This window comes from Benincasa hispida, chromosome 5, assembly GCF_009727055.1.
Source record: "Benincasa hispida cultivar B227 chromosome 5, ASM972705v1, whole genome shotgun sequence".
Classification (NCBI taxonomy): domain Eukaryota; kingdom Viridiplantae; phylum Streptophyta; class Magnoliopsida; order Cucurbitales; family Cucurbitaceae; genus Benincasa; species Benincasa hispida.
The window spans coordinates 38,143,260-38,160,773 of NC_052353.1; the positions used below are offsets into that span (position 1 = coordinate 38,143,260).

The following is a 17,514-nucleotide window of genomic DNA, read 5'->3' on the forward strand; positions in this document are numbered from 1 at the left end:
AAATTTTGTAAGTTGTTATAAAATTGGTTAGACGTTTAAAATCCATAACAAAAAACAGTTACATGCTCACTTAGGTTAACAACTAGTTTTAATCATTAAAATAGATTGTTACCTTATAAAATATGGTTACGAACTCGCATCGGTTTATAAACCTGTCTAAGGCTAGGAGTACTTAAGTTAACGGTTTACGGAACACCTCCTACCTGGGGATTATGACCGAATTATTAAGAGTTGTTAACTGAGTTTATGAGCTTGCATGAGCGATGTGAGGTAATAAAATGGTTTATCACCTAGACATTGTAAGTTAAATCCAATTATAAGCGTTATACTTGGATAAACCACTTAGACTTAGATTGTATGAAATTAGTCGTCATACCTAAGTAAAATACCCAAAACATTTAGAACACTTCAATGGGAGATTAACAAATTATTTGATATATAGTTATTAGTTCTCATGTCCTCAAGAGTTCACACCGTGAGATCCATGCTCGGCTTCATGTCGATTTTACCTCGACTGCTCCATACAGAAAGTGTTTGCATGGGTCAATAACAGGGTGAATAAGGGAGGTAGTTCATAGTAAGTGGGTGAAGGAAATGTGTCAACATTGTCCTACAGTCTCCCCCATTAGTTTGAACTGTGAGATTCCTATGTTGTGCATGCTGTCGTTTTTATGTGGCACTAGCTAGTCGTTAACCGCGACGATCCCCATGGAGGGTTGTAACATAGGATTTGGAACAACCCAGGCTTCAGTAAAATGAATAGGGTCTTATAGTTCCATCTTGGATATTATCTTCTATCTCGGAGGCATATTCATACCGTTCTATAAGATCTAAAAAATGGCGGGTCACATTACAATAATTACTAATTGTTAGTAAAGATCTTGACCGAAAGCGATAACCAAAAGAACTATTGGAATATGAGTTATTCTGGAAATAGTATTTGGTCAAGAACTGTCTTGTTTCTGTGAAGGAATTCTTGACTGCCCCTCGGTAGCAATTGTTCTAAATCACTTAATTATCGTTGCAAATAAATAAAGATTTATTGGGTACTTTATTAGTTTTGCTAAAAATGGATTAGATGCATATTTAATAGAGTTTGTTTAAAATGTTTCAGCAATGTCGAACTCAATCATACAATTGCTTGCTTTTGATAAATTTAATGGAGAGGGTTATTCGAACTGGAAGTCAAACATCAATACGATATTAATTGTAGACGATCTGAGGTTTGTGTTGATGGAGGAGTGTCCTCCAGTTCCCAATTCAACAGCCACCCGAAATGTTCGGGACGTCTATGATAAGTGGGTGAGAGCGAATAAGAAATTTCGGGCCTATATCTTGGCTAGTATATCTGATGTACTCAACAAGAAGCATGAGGTCATGCCCATAGCCCATGAGATTATGGCATCATTACATGAGATGTTCGGGCAACCGTCATCTTCTGTTAAACATGAAACCATCAAATATATTTATGTTACATGCATGAAAGATGGGACTAACGTAAAAGAACACGTTCTCGACATGATGGTTCATTTTAATATTGTGGAGGCTCACAGGGCGATGATAGACGAGACAAGTCAAGTAAGCATGATACTGGAATCTTTTCCAGAGAGTTATCTGTAGTTCAGGACAAACGTTGTCATGAACAAAATCACTTATAATTTGACGACGTTGTTGAATGAGTTGCAGACTTATCAATCAATGATGAAACTGAAGGAAAAATAAATAAATGTTATTTCGAAATCGAAAAAGTTTTATAAGGGGTCCACGTCAGGTACGAAACCCACTGATGATAAGAAAGTCGGTCATTCTTCTTCTAAGGATAAAACCGTACAAATGAAGAAGAAAGGAAAAGGGAAAAAGAAAGCCACTGCAAAGAAAAACAAAAACAAAACTCTCAAAGGAAAATGTTTCAATTGTAGAGAAGTTAGGCATTGGAAATGAAACTGCCCAAAATATCTGGCTGAAAAGAAAGCAGAAAAGGCTAAACAAGGTAAATCTGATTTACTAGTTGTTGAAACATGTATAGTGGAAAATTCTCACCTTACTTGGATATTTGGATTCAAGCGCCGCTAATCATGTTTGTACTTTTCTACAGGAAACTAGTTCTTGGAGAAGGCTTTCTGAATATGAGATGAATTTCAAGGTGGGAATAGGTGAAGTCATTTCAGCTGAAGCAATGGGAGATGTAAAGTTATTTTTTGGATATTCTTTTATCTTGCTTAAGAATGTGTTCTATGTACCAAAGATGAAAAGAAATCCCATTTCTTGTCTATTAGAAAATATGTACAGTGTATCTTTTGAATGTAATGAAGTGTTTGTTTATTTAAGAGGTGTTCATATTTGTTCTACTAGACTTGAAAATAACTTATACAGAAATGTTTAAAACGGCTGAGACTCATAATAAAAAGCAAAAATTTTCTCCTAATGCCTATTTTTGGCACCTCAGGCTTGGTCACATTAATCTCAACATGATTGAGAGATTGGTAAAAAACGGTTATCTAAATCAGTTAGAAGACAGTTCCCTACCTCCATGTGAATCATGTCTTGAGGGAAAAATAACTAAAAGATATTTTTCTGAAAAAGGTCTTCGTGCCAAAGAACCTCTCAAATTTATACATTCAAACCTATGTAGTACGATGAACGTTAAAGCTCGAGGAGGATATCAGTACTTCGTCAGGTTTATTGACGATTACTCTAGATATGACTATATTTACTTAATCAATCATAAGTCTAAAACTCTTGAAAAGTTTAAAGAATTTAAGGTTGAGACTGAAAATCAATTAAGTAAAATAATTAAAACACTTCAATTAGATCGAGGTGGTGAGTATATGGATTTGCAATTCTAGAACTATCTAGTAGATTATGGAATTCAATCCCAACTCACAGCACCTAGAACACCACAACAAAACGGTGTTGTAGAAAGGAGAAAGCGAAATTCGTTGGATATGGTTCGGTCTATGATGAGTTATGCTCAGTTACCTCAATCCTGTTGGGGGTATGCAGTACAAACTGCAATTTATATTTTGAACGTTGTTCCATCCAAAAGTGTTTCAGAAACACCGTATGAATTATGGAAATGACGCAAAGCGAGTTTACGTCATTTCCGTATCTGGGGTTGTCCAGCACATGTGTTGGTACAGAATCCTAAGAAATTGAAAACATGATCGAAATTATGTCTCTTTGTAGGATACCCCAAAGAAACAAAAGGAGGATACTTTTATGATCCCTAAGAAGATAAAGTATTTATATCGACAAATGCTACATTCTTGGAAGAGGATCATATTAAAAATAATCTACCTTGTAGTAAACTAATATTACAAGAACTAACTAAAGATACTACAGAAAGATCAACAAGAGTTGTTGATCAAGTTGGTCCATCAACAACGGTTGTTGTCCCGTCATGTCCATCCCAAAAGTTGGGGATGCCCAGACGTAGTGGGAGGGTTATTCAACAACTTGAACACTACATGGGTTTAAAAGAAACTCAAAACTGATCATATAAGATGATGGTTTAGAGGATCCATTAACCTTTAAAGGCAATGGAAAATATCAACAGGGAACAATAGATAAAAGCCATGGACGATGAAATAGAGTCTATGTACTTCAACTCTGCCTGGGAACTTGTAGAACAACCACATGGGGTTACATCTATGGTTGTAAATGGATCTACAAGAGAAAACAAGAACAAACTGGCAAGGTACAGACCTATAAAGCCAAACTCGTGGCAAAGGGTTTTACCCAAAGAGAATGAGTTGATTATGAAGAAACTTTTTCTCCTATTGCCATGATCAAATCAATAAGAATACTTCTTACCAATGCCACATATTATGATTATGAGATATGGCAAATAGATGTCAAGACATCTTTTCTGAATGGCTATCTTGATGAAAGTATTTTTATGTTTCAACCAGAAGGGTTTATCAAAAAAGGACAGGAACAGAAAGTCTAATCGATCTATTTATAGATTGAAACAAGCATCCAGATCCAAGAATATAAGATTTGACACTACGATCAAATCTTATGGTTTTGAACATAATGTTGAAGAACCTTGTGTATAAAAAAAAATAGTCAACAAAACTGTAACATTCTTAGTTTTATATGTTGATGATATCTTACTCATTGGGAATGAGACAAGTTTCTTACTGACGTAAAGAGATAGTTAGCAACATAGTTCCAAATGAAAGATTTGGGTGATGCTCAGTATATTCTAGGAATACAGATCTTTTGGAACCGAAAGAATAGAACATTGGCACTATCTCAGGCATCTTATATTGACAAGATATTGTCAAGGTATAATATGCAAAATTCCAAGAAAGGTTTATTAACTTTTAGGCATGGAATTAATTTTTCAAAGGAACAGTGCCCTAAGACACCTCAAGAAGTTGAGGAGATGAACAGAATTCCATGCGCATTTGCAGTTGGGAGTTTGATGTACACTATGTTGTGTACACGCCCTGAAATATGTTTTGCAGTTGGAATCGTTAGCAGGTTCCAATCCAATCTAGGACACGGTCATTGGACTTCCTCGAGTATCTTAGGAGAACGAGGGACTATATGATCGTGTATATATCTAAGGATTTGATCCTTACAAGATACACTGATTATGACTTTCAGACTGACGTAAATTCCAGGAAATCTATCTCAAAATCAGTTTTCACTCTTAACGAAGGAGCTATAATTTGGAGAAGCATTAAGCAAAGTTGTATCGCTGACTCCACAATGGAAGCGGAATACGTGGCTGCATGCGAAGCTGCTAAAGTAGCAGTATGGCTACACAAATTCTTGGCTGATTTGGAAGTCGTTCCAAATATGCACCTACCTATCACACTGTGACAATAATGGTGTTGTTGCCAACTCAAAGGAACTTAGGAGTCACAAACGTGAAAAATACATTGAAAGAAAGTACCATCTCATCTGGAGATAGTGCACAGAGGAGATGTGATCGTCACAAAGATTGCCTCTGAAGACAACCTTGTTGATCCATTCAAAAAGGCCCTCTCAATTAAAGTATTCGAGAGCCACCTAGTTGGACTAGGACTCCAAGTAGTGTAATCTAGGGCAAGTGGGAGAATGTCTATGGTATTAGAGATGCCCTAGTTTATTGTATTTTTTCTATTATGTTTCTCAACATTATATTGTATATATTTGTTCTCACTGGAGTTTTAGTCCAAGTAGGAGATTGTTGGGAATGTTCTAGAACTCGAAGTTCGTGTTAAACATTCTATTTATCAATAATAACGATTTGTTGATTTTGCGTCGTATTATGAAAATCCAATAAACATATCCTTGACTATAGTCTGAATATCGTAACTTTATGTAGTGATATAAACAGGATCAAATTAACAATATATAACTTAAATGGTCTAATAAGTATATGGATGAAAGTGGTATCTCATCCTAGTAACACTATTGGATGCGGCCCACTCCGTAGTTATTACAAGAAGTTACAAAGTGCTACAAACGATGTGATCCACAAATCGTTCATGTTGAGACATGTGAGTGTGGGCATCCTATGCAATGAGTTGGCATATAGACTGGACCACGAAAATAGTCACTTTTCTTTATAACGACTGTTTACTGTTAAAACAAACTATTTCATTTATCAAAATAACCTAGGTTAACTTGATCTTAATACTGAGCTAGCTATGAACTCCTGTTTGTTCGGGATTATCCTTTGATCTGCAAACGATGATAGTAGTCCAATAGCACTGCTCAATAAGCTTTTCATTTTAGGGATAAGACCAGATGAATAGCTGGGGATATAGCCTTGCAAGATAGAATTCACTCTATCCGATTTAGGGTTAGCAGATAGGTTGTTCTCTTAAGTACTGATTCCAGATCTTGAACAATCGAGGCCCTGTCTTCTCATGATAGAGAAAGGATTTGATTCATAGGGATTATGATTCAGAATTGTTCATTAGAGGGTCAGTGGGAACTTAAGGAACAAGCTCGTAAATGGTTAAGCTTTAGAGTAGCTTGAGAAATTAATTTGACACGTTCAAATTAAAATTAAATGGAATAGGAGAATATATATTTAAATATGATTTAAATATATGAAGATGGTTTTGTGCAAAAAATAGTTTAATATTTGATATTAAATTAATTAATATTTTTTAAATTAATTTTAGAAAATTAAATTTTTAGTTTTGAAATCAAAATTGATTTTGATTTTGGAGAAAAATTGGAAAATTGGAAACACACGCAAAAAATGGAAAATCAAGATTTTCCACTACCATATTCTTCATGCTCACACGAAACCCATTTCCTCTACTTCATTAACTCCAAGCATGAGCTACAAGTCATGCAACATTCTTCTTTGCATGTTCACCTACGACAAATAAAGAAGATTGGAGTGAATTTCAAGTAGGCAATCAATAGAAATTTTAGAGAAAATTTCAGATTGAAGAATAGTTCTTCAAAGAAAGTGGTGCAGTGAGCTTTTCTCTGGTTTATTCATTGCTTCAAGCTATTCTTAAGTCCCACAACTCGGTCTAAAGCTCCAAGAGGATAGTGGGGAAGATCTTGAGATGATTCATGGTAATCTTTGGAGAAGACTGTTGCTGTTTGATCAAGATCTTGAAGAGTTCTTCAAAGGTATGATCTAAAACTCTCTTATTTAGATGACCATGCTTTAGTTTCTGCCAAAATCAGTGAAATTGAATGCTTATGGATCCTTGATACTTCCGCTACATATTATTACACTCTTACAAGTAATGCATGAATGATTATGTACATATGATATTGGTGGAATGAAATTTGGGGAGGGTGCAAATTGATACACTTATGAAAGCTCAGAGTTTAAATTACCCAATATTTAAAGGTATTAATTGATATTTGCACTAATTATTTTAACAAAACTTAAATTGAAATATATACCATTCAAACAATCTTTTAATTAATTAGATAGTGTTTGGTTTTAGGGTTTAGGGTTTAGAGTGGTTGTCAAACACTCCAATTTCATCCAGAATTACATTCCAAACGCACCATAACAAATTAAACACATGACTTATTTTTTAAATTAAATACTTGAAAATGTATTCCAAACACACCATAACAAATTTAACATAAGAAAAAAAATACTGAAACAATGAAGAATTTGGAACTTCTGATATGTAGATCCATGAGATATCCTTCCTAGCTCGTAAAGAGAATTGAGGTAATTATATCTCGAATAGAGTTTGGAATATTCAAATTCACTTAGAGAAATAGTATAATGTATAATGATACATTATAATATAAAGTTTATATTTTAATTAAACTTTATAGTATAAATTTAATTTTGGATATGATTTAAAATTAATTTATGGAAAAATTAAATATTCGTTTAACATGAATTTGATTCATATTAAAACTATAAGTTAAAATTAACCCATATTATATGCACAATAAGACTATAGGTTATGAGAGAAATACAATTTAATATGATTCAAATGTAGGCTAAATTAAATATTTGATATTTAATTTGGTAATTAATTTGATTTGATTTAATTGAATTGAATTGAATTAGTTGAATTAAAACTATAAGCTATGTGAGAAATGTTTCATTTTAAATGATTTAATGAAATTATTAATTAAATTAGATTTAATTAATTAATAATTATTTTAAATTAAATTAATTTTTTGGTTTTATTAAATCAAATAACACTCACCTAGGGGAGTTATTTGAAATGTTTCCTCTCTCCATTAGTTAAAAAAACCTGAAAAATAATTATTAAAAAAAAGATTTTTTTTCTTGAAGAACGAAGGTTTTTATAGAAGGGTTGTGTGAAAATTTTTTCTCCAAAAATTCTCTTTTTCTTTTCCCATTTTGAGATTAGTTCCCACGGACGAATATCAACATTCTCAAATAATAGGGGTGGTTTCGATTGGATTGGAATGACAACTTAGAGGGGTGAATAGGATTTATTAAAACTAATGAAAACTTGTTACTAATGTGGGTCTAATCAAGTAAATTAAGACAATTTTAAATAATAAGTAATTTAAACAAAAAATAATGATTTCACTTTAATTAAACAAAAAATTAAACTTCACACTTTAAAGCACAATTTTAAAATCTAATAAAAGGATTGGTCAATGATATATAAATTTAAGAAATACCAACCAAAATATAAGCAATTCAATTCAAGAACAGAAATTGCAAATAATTTCAAGCAATAAAATTTAAGAATAGATTAATTACAAAATTAAATAGGTGAAAGATAGAGAAATTGACACTGGAAATTGTATAGTGGTTCAGCACAACCGACCTACATCCATTTCTCAAGCTCCTCTTGAGTATGTCACTACACTCTTTCCAAGGCTTAGAGTCGAACCGCTAGGATGTTCTTTTTTTCGAAGCAAGAACGAACCCGATCATTTCCACAGTTGAGGATCATACCGTTACAACCATTATTTTTAGGGATAATAGCATCCCTTGAAATGAATTTGGAAATTAAGAATAATATGAGAAAAACTCTCTTGAATAGTAGATGTACAAGCTTTTTTCTCACAACAAATCAATCATCACAATACATAATCTCTCTCAAGAATTAAATGAAAATAAGAAAATTGAAACTTGAAGAGAATAACAATGGTGGCTTTGAGTTATGGAGGATAGAAAAATAATGTAAAATTTTTCTATTAGTTTGGAGAATAACATGTATTTAAATAGAGGAGGATGGTGAAATTCAAATTTAATTTAGGCTATTGGATGTTGATAAAAGAAAATTGAACGGTGAAAATTTAAATTCAACTAACCGTTAGATACCAACAAAAAAATAATATAATAATATATCTTTTAAAATTATTTATTTTAAAACCCAACAAAAAGTATCCAAAACTAGCGGTTAGACATGAACATAAAATAATATTAAATTTATTTTCTTTTTAAAACCAATCCGAACATAAAAAACTCACCATGTGTCACTTCTCCATTGTTGCAAGTAGTACGTTTCAATTGGTTCACTTTGATGAGAAAAATCCTGCCATGTCATCAACTCGGAATTTTTCCATTAAGTTTGTTTCGATTATATTTTTTTCGTTTGAGGTCTGATTTTGTTGTTTTGAGCAATGGACACTTCAAAACACTCAAATCATTAATAAGCAAAAGAAAGTTTGTTATCATTAAAATATTAATTAATTAATTTGAGATTAAGAACAAAAAAGCCAACAAATTTTCAATTGGTGGTATTCGTGAAATTCAAGAAAAATTGGTGTTCTTCAATTTGAGTCATCAACGAGAGTAAAAGTGGATTTCTTTTCTCTGTAGAATTAGGTTTCTGGTATTTTTGATAATAAAAAGCTGTTTATCAATTTTATAATATATCGTGATTTATAGTAAATAAAAATATAGTTTCTCGTTATAAGAGAACATAAGTAAAAATATATCACTTGTAATAGAGTAGTTTAAATAAAAATGTGTATTATTATAAATATTAATTTTTTACTTTAAATTTAAACAATAAATATATTTCTATGAAATAAAACTAGTTATTTAAAAAATTATTAGTATATTAGTTAGAATAAGATTATATTCATGTGATATCACGTGTAATAGAGTAATTTAAACAAAAATGTATATTACTATAAATATTAATTTTTTACTTTAAATTTAAACAATAAATATATTTCTATGAAATAAAACTGGTTATTTGAAAAATTACTAGTAAATTAGTTAGCTAGATTAAGATTATATTCATTTCAACCGTAATATGTTAACAATTCAACAGTAATATATTATAAGAACATAAAAAAATAATCCTAACTAATTTTTAAAATAAAACTATTAGATAATATTTTATCCAAATCATTAATATATATATATATATATATATATATAATTAAAATACATGTGATTTGCCCGAGGTAAAACACGAGTATTAAATATGTGCAAAGATTTATGGTTAGTATACAAAATTCAAAATATTTCTTTTTAATATTATTTTTATTTTTTTTTTGGAAACGACGTAGTTACTAATATACTCTCAAATTGAAATATAAATTAAGTATATCGTTTTGATGTGACTAAATTTTAACGTGATGATAAATAAAAATCTAACCAACCAAGGTGGTTACAAACGATGTTAAAATATATAATGATGATTTTATTTTGAAATATTTAATATTTATAACTCTAAATCACTTTATATATTCATATATAACCATGGAATAAAAAGAGCAAAAACGCAAATCATAAGTTTCTCGTATTTTATAATATTAAAAATATAATGTAAATATAAAAATTGAAGGTAAGGGTCCTGCACATATGAAAAATGAAGAATTATGCTTGGAGTTCTTAATGAGTGGTGGAGATTTTGATATTCTAACGTGTGTAACTGTGAATTGAAGTTGGATTTGTGCAGAAAAAATATATGTATCTTATTAAGGCCGAAATAATATCCAAATAATTTAAAGTTAAACATCAATGTGTAACAATCTAGTTCCCGAATTTTACTATTTACAATTAGTCTTTATACTTTTAAATTTATAATAATTTAGTTTTTATTATATAAATTATTGTTAAGCTTTAATGAGATTTTTTACATAAATGAATCGCCAAAGTAATTATAGACTCAGTATTTTCATAAAATATAAAATCTATATCATAAGATATTAAAAATTGACATCAAATTTTTATAATTTTTTTACATTATAGACTAAATTGTTACAAATTTGAAACTACAAAAACTAAATTGTTACATACTAAAATTCATGCATTAAATTGTTACAAAATTGAAAATACAAGGTAGGAACTAAATTGTTACTTTTATGAAATTTAAGGACCAAAATTATTTTTTAAATCTAATTTAAAGGTGTTAAATTTCGTGCTAATCCTCTGTTTGGTTATTTGTTTAATTTATGAATGATTTGATTATTTTCCTGATTACAGATTTTAATTTAAATAAATAAAATATTGTCTTATATTTCGTGATAGTCAAAGTTGAAAAAAATAAATAAAATACTTTTAAAATTTTGGTTTGGAGGACTTGATTATCTTTTTAATTGTACCATTCTTTTTTACAATTTCGTGATAATATCTCAGTAAAAATAATTCTTCATTTGAATATCCTCTTATTTTCGAATTTTAATTTCAATCAAAATTTTATCAATTAAAAAATCACGTTGCTGTTAAAAAATTAAATTGTTATTTTGATCGAGATGATTGATTATCATCTCAATTTTAAACTTTAATTTAAATAAAAAATATTTTTTCTTATTTTCTTTTAATACAGTGATAATCCTCTATTAACCAAGAATATTATTTTTGGGTATTTGAATGATTCGATAATACATATTTTTAAACAGAAAATTGCAATAATCAATGATATATCTTTTTAATTTCAAACCAAAAATGTTTTTTTTTTTAAAAAAAAAAATCGTAATAACACTTCTTAGTTAAAAACCCGTGGTTCGAATATTTTTTATTTTATAAAATAAAAATATAAAATGTACACACATATTTTAATAATAAAAAAAAGTTGAAAAATAATAAAAATTGAAGGTGATGAATACTTCGGGGAAAAAAAATAGTAGCTGAAACAGAAGAAAAAAGGTGCAAAAACGTAGAATGATGTTGATTTTAACAAAAAAAAAAAAACATCTGCATGAAGATTAAAAAGAATTCTACACAAAAAAAAAAAAAAAAAAAAACCAAATGGAAAACTAGAGTTTAATTTAGCTTTAGACCTGTCTCTTATACACATCTAGATGTGTATAAGAGACAGGCACAGATACAGATACGACTATACGATACGGATACGACAATTTGTCAATTTCTTAAAAATTAAGATACGGATATACTATATATATATGTATCTAATGTCCAATTAATTGTTATAATACTTATTTTAAGTTAGATTAAAGTAGATTCAAGAAATAAGTAAAAACTTGAAAAAAATCCGACAATATCACAATTGAGAATGAAGTAGAAGACGAAGAGTGAAAAATGAAGTTGGATAGAGAGAAGATAATAATGAAGATTTAGTTAAGTTTTTTTTTTTAATTATTTTAAATTTTTTTTTTTTATGTTTTTATTTGGTTTTGTTTGTATCCTTTATAAAATAGGTTGTAGGTTGCCTTAAATTAGGAAAAAAAAACGCAACATATCCCATTTACGCAATTGAAAGCATATAAAAATTAAAAGAAAAAAGTCAATACTTAAGTTTACATGTATGTATAGTATTGTTTTTTGTATAATTAGAAGTATTTATGTCTCTCGTGCTTTAGATTTTAAATATTTTTTTAATAAAATATTTTGAATGAGTTAATGTGATGTTAGATTAAAACAACAAGTATGAAAATGATAAAAAATACAACAATAAATAAAATATCAAGATAAATCAAGACGGTTACAAAATTTAAAAACGAAAATAAAAGGTTTCTTTTGAATTGGTAGATAAAAAAGCAAATCTGAAAATGATAAAAAAAAATACAATGATAAATAAAAATCAAGATATTAAAATCGAGGATAAATCAAAGTGGTTACAACTTTTAAAAATAAAAACCAAAAGTTCTGAATAGATATCAAATTTTAAATTTTTGATATATAGTAGTAAATAATAGATAATTGAAATGTAGAATAAATATAGATCATACCTAACTTTAAGGACGTATTTGAAATTGTAAAAAGGTTAAATTATCGATTGAACGAAAATTTCATTAAATTTGTATGCACCTATTAAGCACAAATATAAAAGTTTTATAGATTAAATGTGTAATTTAATATTTTTCAATAAGATTTTTTTAATCAGTACTTAAACGAAAATCAAATAGATTATTAGACAAAATAAACTTTATTATCGGTTTATGTGATTATTTTATTTAAAATTTCACAAATAGAAAAATGTCAAATTATTTATAAAAAATAGTAAAAAAAAATATTGATAGACTAATGATAATCAATTTATATCATTGATAGAATATACTTTTATCCATTTTTATACACATACTTCTGTCAGTCTCTATCATGGACTATTAAAGAATAATTTTACTTATTTTTTAATTTTTAGGAAGATATTAAAATTTGTTGGTTTGTGTGAATAATTTTACTTATTTTTTAATTTTTGAAAATCTGCTTTTTGAAATAAAACTATTTATTGAAGCTTAAAAAATAATAATAAAAATGATATGGCGCACTTTAATCTAAATTTTCGCGACGATCGCCAACCGCGAGGCGGCCGCTAAGATTTGAAATTCATGAAAATGGCGGCATTTCTCCCTCCTCTTCCTCTCTATTTCACCACCAACTCCATTCTTTCACCAATGGATTCTCCAAGATTCTCCTCCTCCTCCTCCGTTTGCCTTCTCCGGCAAACTTTGCGACTTCCACATTATCTATCCGCCTTTCGGAATCGGATTCTTTCCGTCTCCCATGGACTCGGCGGAGTACCACAAGCCATCCGTCCGAGCGTCGAAGAAGCGCGAGTCGGAGGAGCACTCTTTGCAACAGGCCACTGCCAACAAGAGACCCGTGCTTGGCGAGATTACTAACTCATTGATCTTCAGTTCGAGCCAGTGCTCCTTTTCTGATCAGGAGATGACGGATAAGGATCTGGACAAGGAGGAACTCCCTGAAGGAATGTCTGTTGATTGTTCAGAGAAATCTGGCTCTGCATTTAGCATCTATAGCCATCTTCGATCTCTGGAGGTATGGATTTCGGCTTATGTGTCTTGTTTTTTAGATATCGGTTTTGTTAGTTCCCTGTCATCGAGATATTGTGTACAGTGAAGTTGCTAAAAGAACTGAGGATTGCGATTCCTTTACTCTATCTTGGTTTTAGGTATTAGTTTGGCAAGTTCTATGTGGTTGAGATACTGTGCGTGGTGAAGTACTTATAAGAACTGAACATTGCGATGTCTTTTCTCTGGCTTGGTTTTAGATATCGGTTTAACAAGGTTTCGGAGATCGAGATATTGTGTGTAGTGAAGTGGTTATAGGAACTGCTATTGCGATATATTTTCTTCGTGCAATTTAATAGTTTCATCGTCATCTTGTTTGTTTACGATTATATTAATTATAGAAAATTTGAAGTTTCTGTTTCTTATATTTGTTTAATTTATCTACGATTGTTGCTTCTGAGATTTGTCTAGGAGGAATTTATCACAACGCAGGGGAGGTTCTCTCTCGAATAATTTTGTTTGGATATGGATTGATATTTCTATTGCTCAATTTATTTCTTCGGATTAGAACATTTTTCTAAAATGTATTTATACACACAACTATTTATACAAGTAAAGTGTTTAAGTTCGAATTCCTGCCTGCTAGTTTCCCCATTTTTCAACTCGTTCAAGCAAACCAACGCCACTCTCATTCCCATGATTTTATCAAAATAATGATCTTCAACTTTAATAGTTCAACTTTAACGAGTTTGATCCAACCAGTTATTTCCTTGCGTGAACCAGATGGAATTACACATGAAGTTACTGCCCAACAACATTGAAAAGGCTCACAATAGCGATTCCAGTTTAACTTTCACTCGTATGCGAGAAATTCTAGTGGATTGGTTAGTAGAGGTTGCTGAGGAATACAAGCTTGTATCAGACACCCTATATCTCACCATATCACATATTGACAGATACTTATCCTGGCATGCTATTGACAGAAGCAAGCTACAACTTCTTGGTGTTTGCTGCATGCTAATTGCATCGTATTTACCAAGATCCCACTTGTTTTATTTGGTAATATTTATGGTTTTAGTTTTAAGATCTCATTGCTATATTGATTGGTGCTGCAGGAAGCATGAGGAGATCAGTCCTCCACATGTTGAAGACTTCTGCTATATAACAGATAATACATATACCAGAGAACAGGTGCTCAATTAGTCCTTTTCATGCTTAAGCATTGCTTTCTCTTCCAATGTTTTGACGCTACAAACATCTTGCATTCTCGTTTTCCCTTACATAATTGCAACAAAAGGAAGAAAATCTCCATATGGTTTATGAGATATAAATATCATTGCTAGTATTTATGTCCATTTTGTTTTCTGTTATTCATGATTGTTTTTCAAAACATAGTTACTGCCATCTATATTTTGTCCTACCAACATTTTAGAAAATTGAGACATCAACTTCAATCCATTTGAATAACCCTTTTTCGAAAAGATACTAATTCCATGGCGCAACTGATTAAGGATTTTATCTGGTCTTGTTTAATATGCAGGTACTAAATATGGAGAGAGAAGTACGCACATTCTTGACCTGTGAAGGCGCCCCCACGATAAAAGTTTTCCTCAGGCAAGAATGCTTTTCAATTATCGTGTATTCAGTTCCTACAAACCCCATATTCTTATTTTCCCAATAATGAATTAACTCATTGTCGCCATCTTACAGAATATTTACAAAAGTTGCTCTAGAAAATTGGAAGGTTAGCCCCCATTCACATTTTTTCCATTTTTATTCTTCCGCCTTTCATTATTGATTCTAAAAACTTACCTCTATCAGCAGGCTCCGGATTTGGAATTTGAGTTGTTGAGTTGTTATCTTGCGGAGCTAAGTTTGTTAGATTACCTTTGTATGCAATTCTTACCTTCAAAAGTCGCAGCATCAGCCATTTTTCTTTCTAGATTCACAATCCAACCAGAGAAACATCCTTGGGTAAGTGATATGTTTGCTTCTCTTTTAATAACTAATCCATAATATATTTTGATAATGTTCTTGTTAACTCCATTAAAATGTTATCGGTGTTTCAAGCGATAATTAACAAGCTTTGTTGCTTCACCACATTTTGCAGTGTTCAGTACTACAACATTACTCCGGTTTCAGGCCATCTGAACTAAAGGAATGCATTCTTGCCATTCATGACTTACAATTAAATAGAAAAGGAAGCTCTTTACTAGCAATCAGAGACAAGTACAAGCAGCATAAGGTAACGTGCCTACATATTTCATTAGTTATTTTAATTAAAACTTTTGAATTGTGACGTAGATACTAAAAGGAAATTGAAACGAATATAGAAATTGACTTATTTTTAAAATTAAATATTTTAAAAGTTAAACCTCATACCCTATTAAGTGAAGCTCTAAATTATATTGACAATTTGATATGGATATCAATAATGAATCCAAAACTCTTTCTAGTTTACATAAATTGTTAGGTGTTATGTAATCTTAAATTTACATTTATCATCAACTTAGACTTTTGGGTTAATTGGTCATTTAACATAAATGAAATTAAAGTTTAAGTTTTTGGGTTAATCGATGATTTAATATAAATGGAACAAAAATTGAAGTTTAGAAAATGTTATGAGTATTTACGCTTCACGAAAGTTTTCATTTTCAATAGTGTTCAAATCATATTTAATGATAAACATTTTCATTTTTCAGTTCAAGTGTGTGGCCAAGTTATCTTCTCCCTCAGAAATTCCTGCATGTTATTTTGAGGACATTGATCAGCAATCATTCAGCAGGTTCTTAAGAACTTAATTCTTTGATGCTTTGAAGCTCAAACCCTTTTCTCTTCCCTTTGCTAGCATAACATGCACAGTAACCATGCACAAATAATAAGAACTAGGTACTTGTTAGATAGATCATAAAAGATATTTTTTTTGTTCTTTTGGTTTCTCTCTCTCTCTTCATTGTAGCCTCTTTTCTTCATTGTAAGAATGCAATTGAATCATAATGAAGGCTTTACTCCCCCCTTTCTTTTCTTTTAGTTTCTATCTCCAAGAATTGTATAAATCATACATTTGTATTCAAGGTAAAGAGGGGAAATTTCTACTGCTACATTATTATGGATAATTTTTTTTCTTGATACTATTAGGTGGGTTGATGAAATAAATGAATAATAAATTAATACATCATCAAATATGTCCAATTATGAATGAAAGCGGTAATTTTTACTAGAAATTTTATTGAGGAAAAAAATCACTTTTCATTGGATGTAGATGTGTGGACTTTGATGAGGAATAATGTGATATAAAAACACACTTAACTAAAAAAATAAGGTTACATCATTGTTTGCTTATTTCAATAAATTGTTTAATCATAGTTTATCACATCACAAATTCTTTTACATCTCTTTTTATATATTTTAATTTCTTTTGTGTTGTGATGAGAGTGGGATGCATAGAGACAAGTGTATTTTAAATTGTTCTTTAACTATTTGGGGTGTAATTCATTTTAATTTTTAAGAGTGTCTAATAAAGTGTCTTTCAATTTTAGATCCATTAGGTTTTTAAATTTCAAAGATTAAAAATCATTTTTGATCTCTAAACTTTTATTAAAACAACAATTTAGTTCTTGAACTTTAGTTGGCAATGATTTAGTCTTTATACTTTTAAATTTATAACAATATAGTTTCCAAATTTTACTAAATAACAATCTAATATCTATATTTTGAAAATTGTAACAATTTAGTCCTCAACATGAAAAGGAAAATACTTGGGTGTAGTTGGCTTGTACTCATTTATTGTATGATCTTATGTTATATCCAATAAAAAGTACCATACTTGACATTTTTGTTTCTTTTCTTTTTTCTTTAAAGAAAATGATTAAAAATGTTTTTTTCTCTTGTGGGTAGGTGAAGGAAGAGTATGGGGAT

The 17,514-nt window shown here is 30.1% G+C and overlaps 1 protein-coding gene across 2 annotated transcripts; it reads left to right on the top strand.

The window, feature by feature from the left end:
• Positions 1 to 13,153: 13,153 nt before the first annotated feature.
• LOC120078376 (cyclin-A3-1-like) lies at positions 13,154 to 16,723 on the top strand. 2 transcript variants are annotated; one of them, XM_039032641.1, is made up of 8 exons: positions 13,154 to 13,624; positions 14,380 to 14,624; positions 14,712 to 14,787; positions 15,137 to 15,210; positions 15,307 to 15,340; positions 15,418 to 15,570; positions 15,707 to 15,841; positions 16,299 to 16,723. In XM_039032641.1, exons 1-8 carry the CDS (start codon positions 13,349 to 13,351, stop codon positions 16,395 to 16,397), a joined length of 1,092 nt encoding a protein of 363 aa, XP_038888569.1. In that variant the 5' UTR covers positions 13,154 to 13,348; the 3' UTR covers positions 16,398 to 16,723. The 2 variants fall into 2 exon arrangements, with proteins under 2 accessions (XP_038888569.1, XP_038888570.1); XM_039032642.1 differs by having other exon boundaries at positions 15,421 to 15,570; positions 16,299 to 16,722.
• Positions 16,724 to 17,514: the final 791 nt, after the last annotated feature.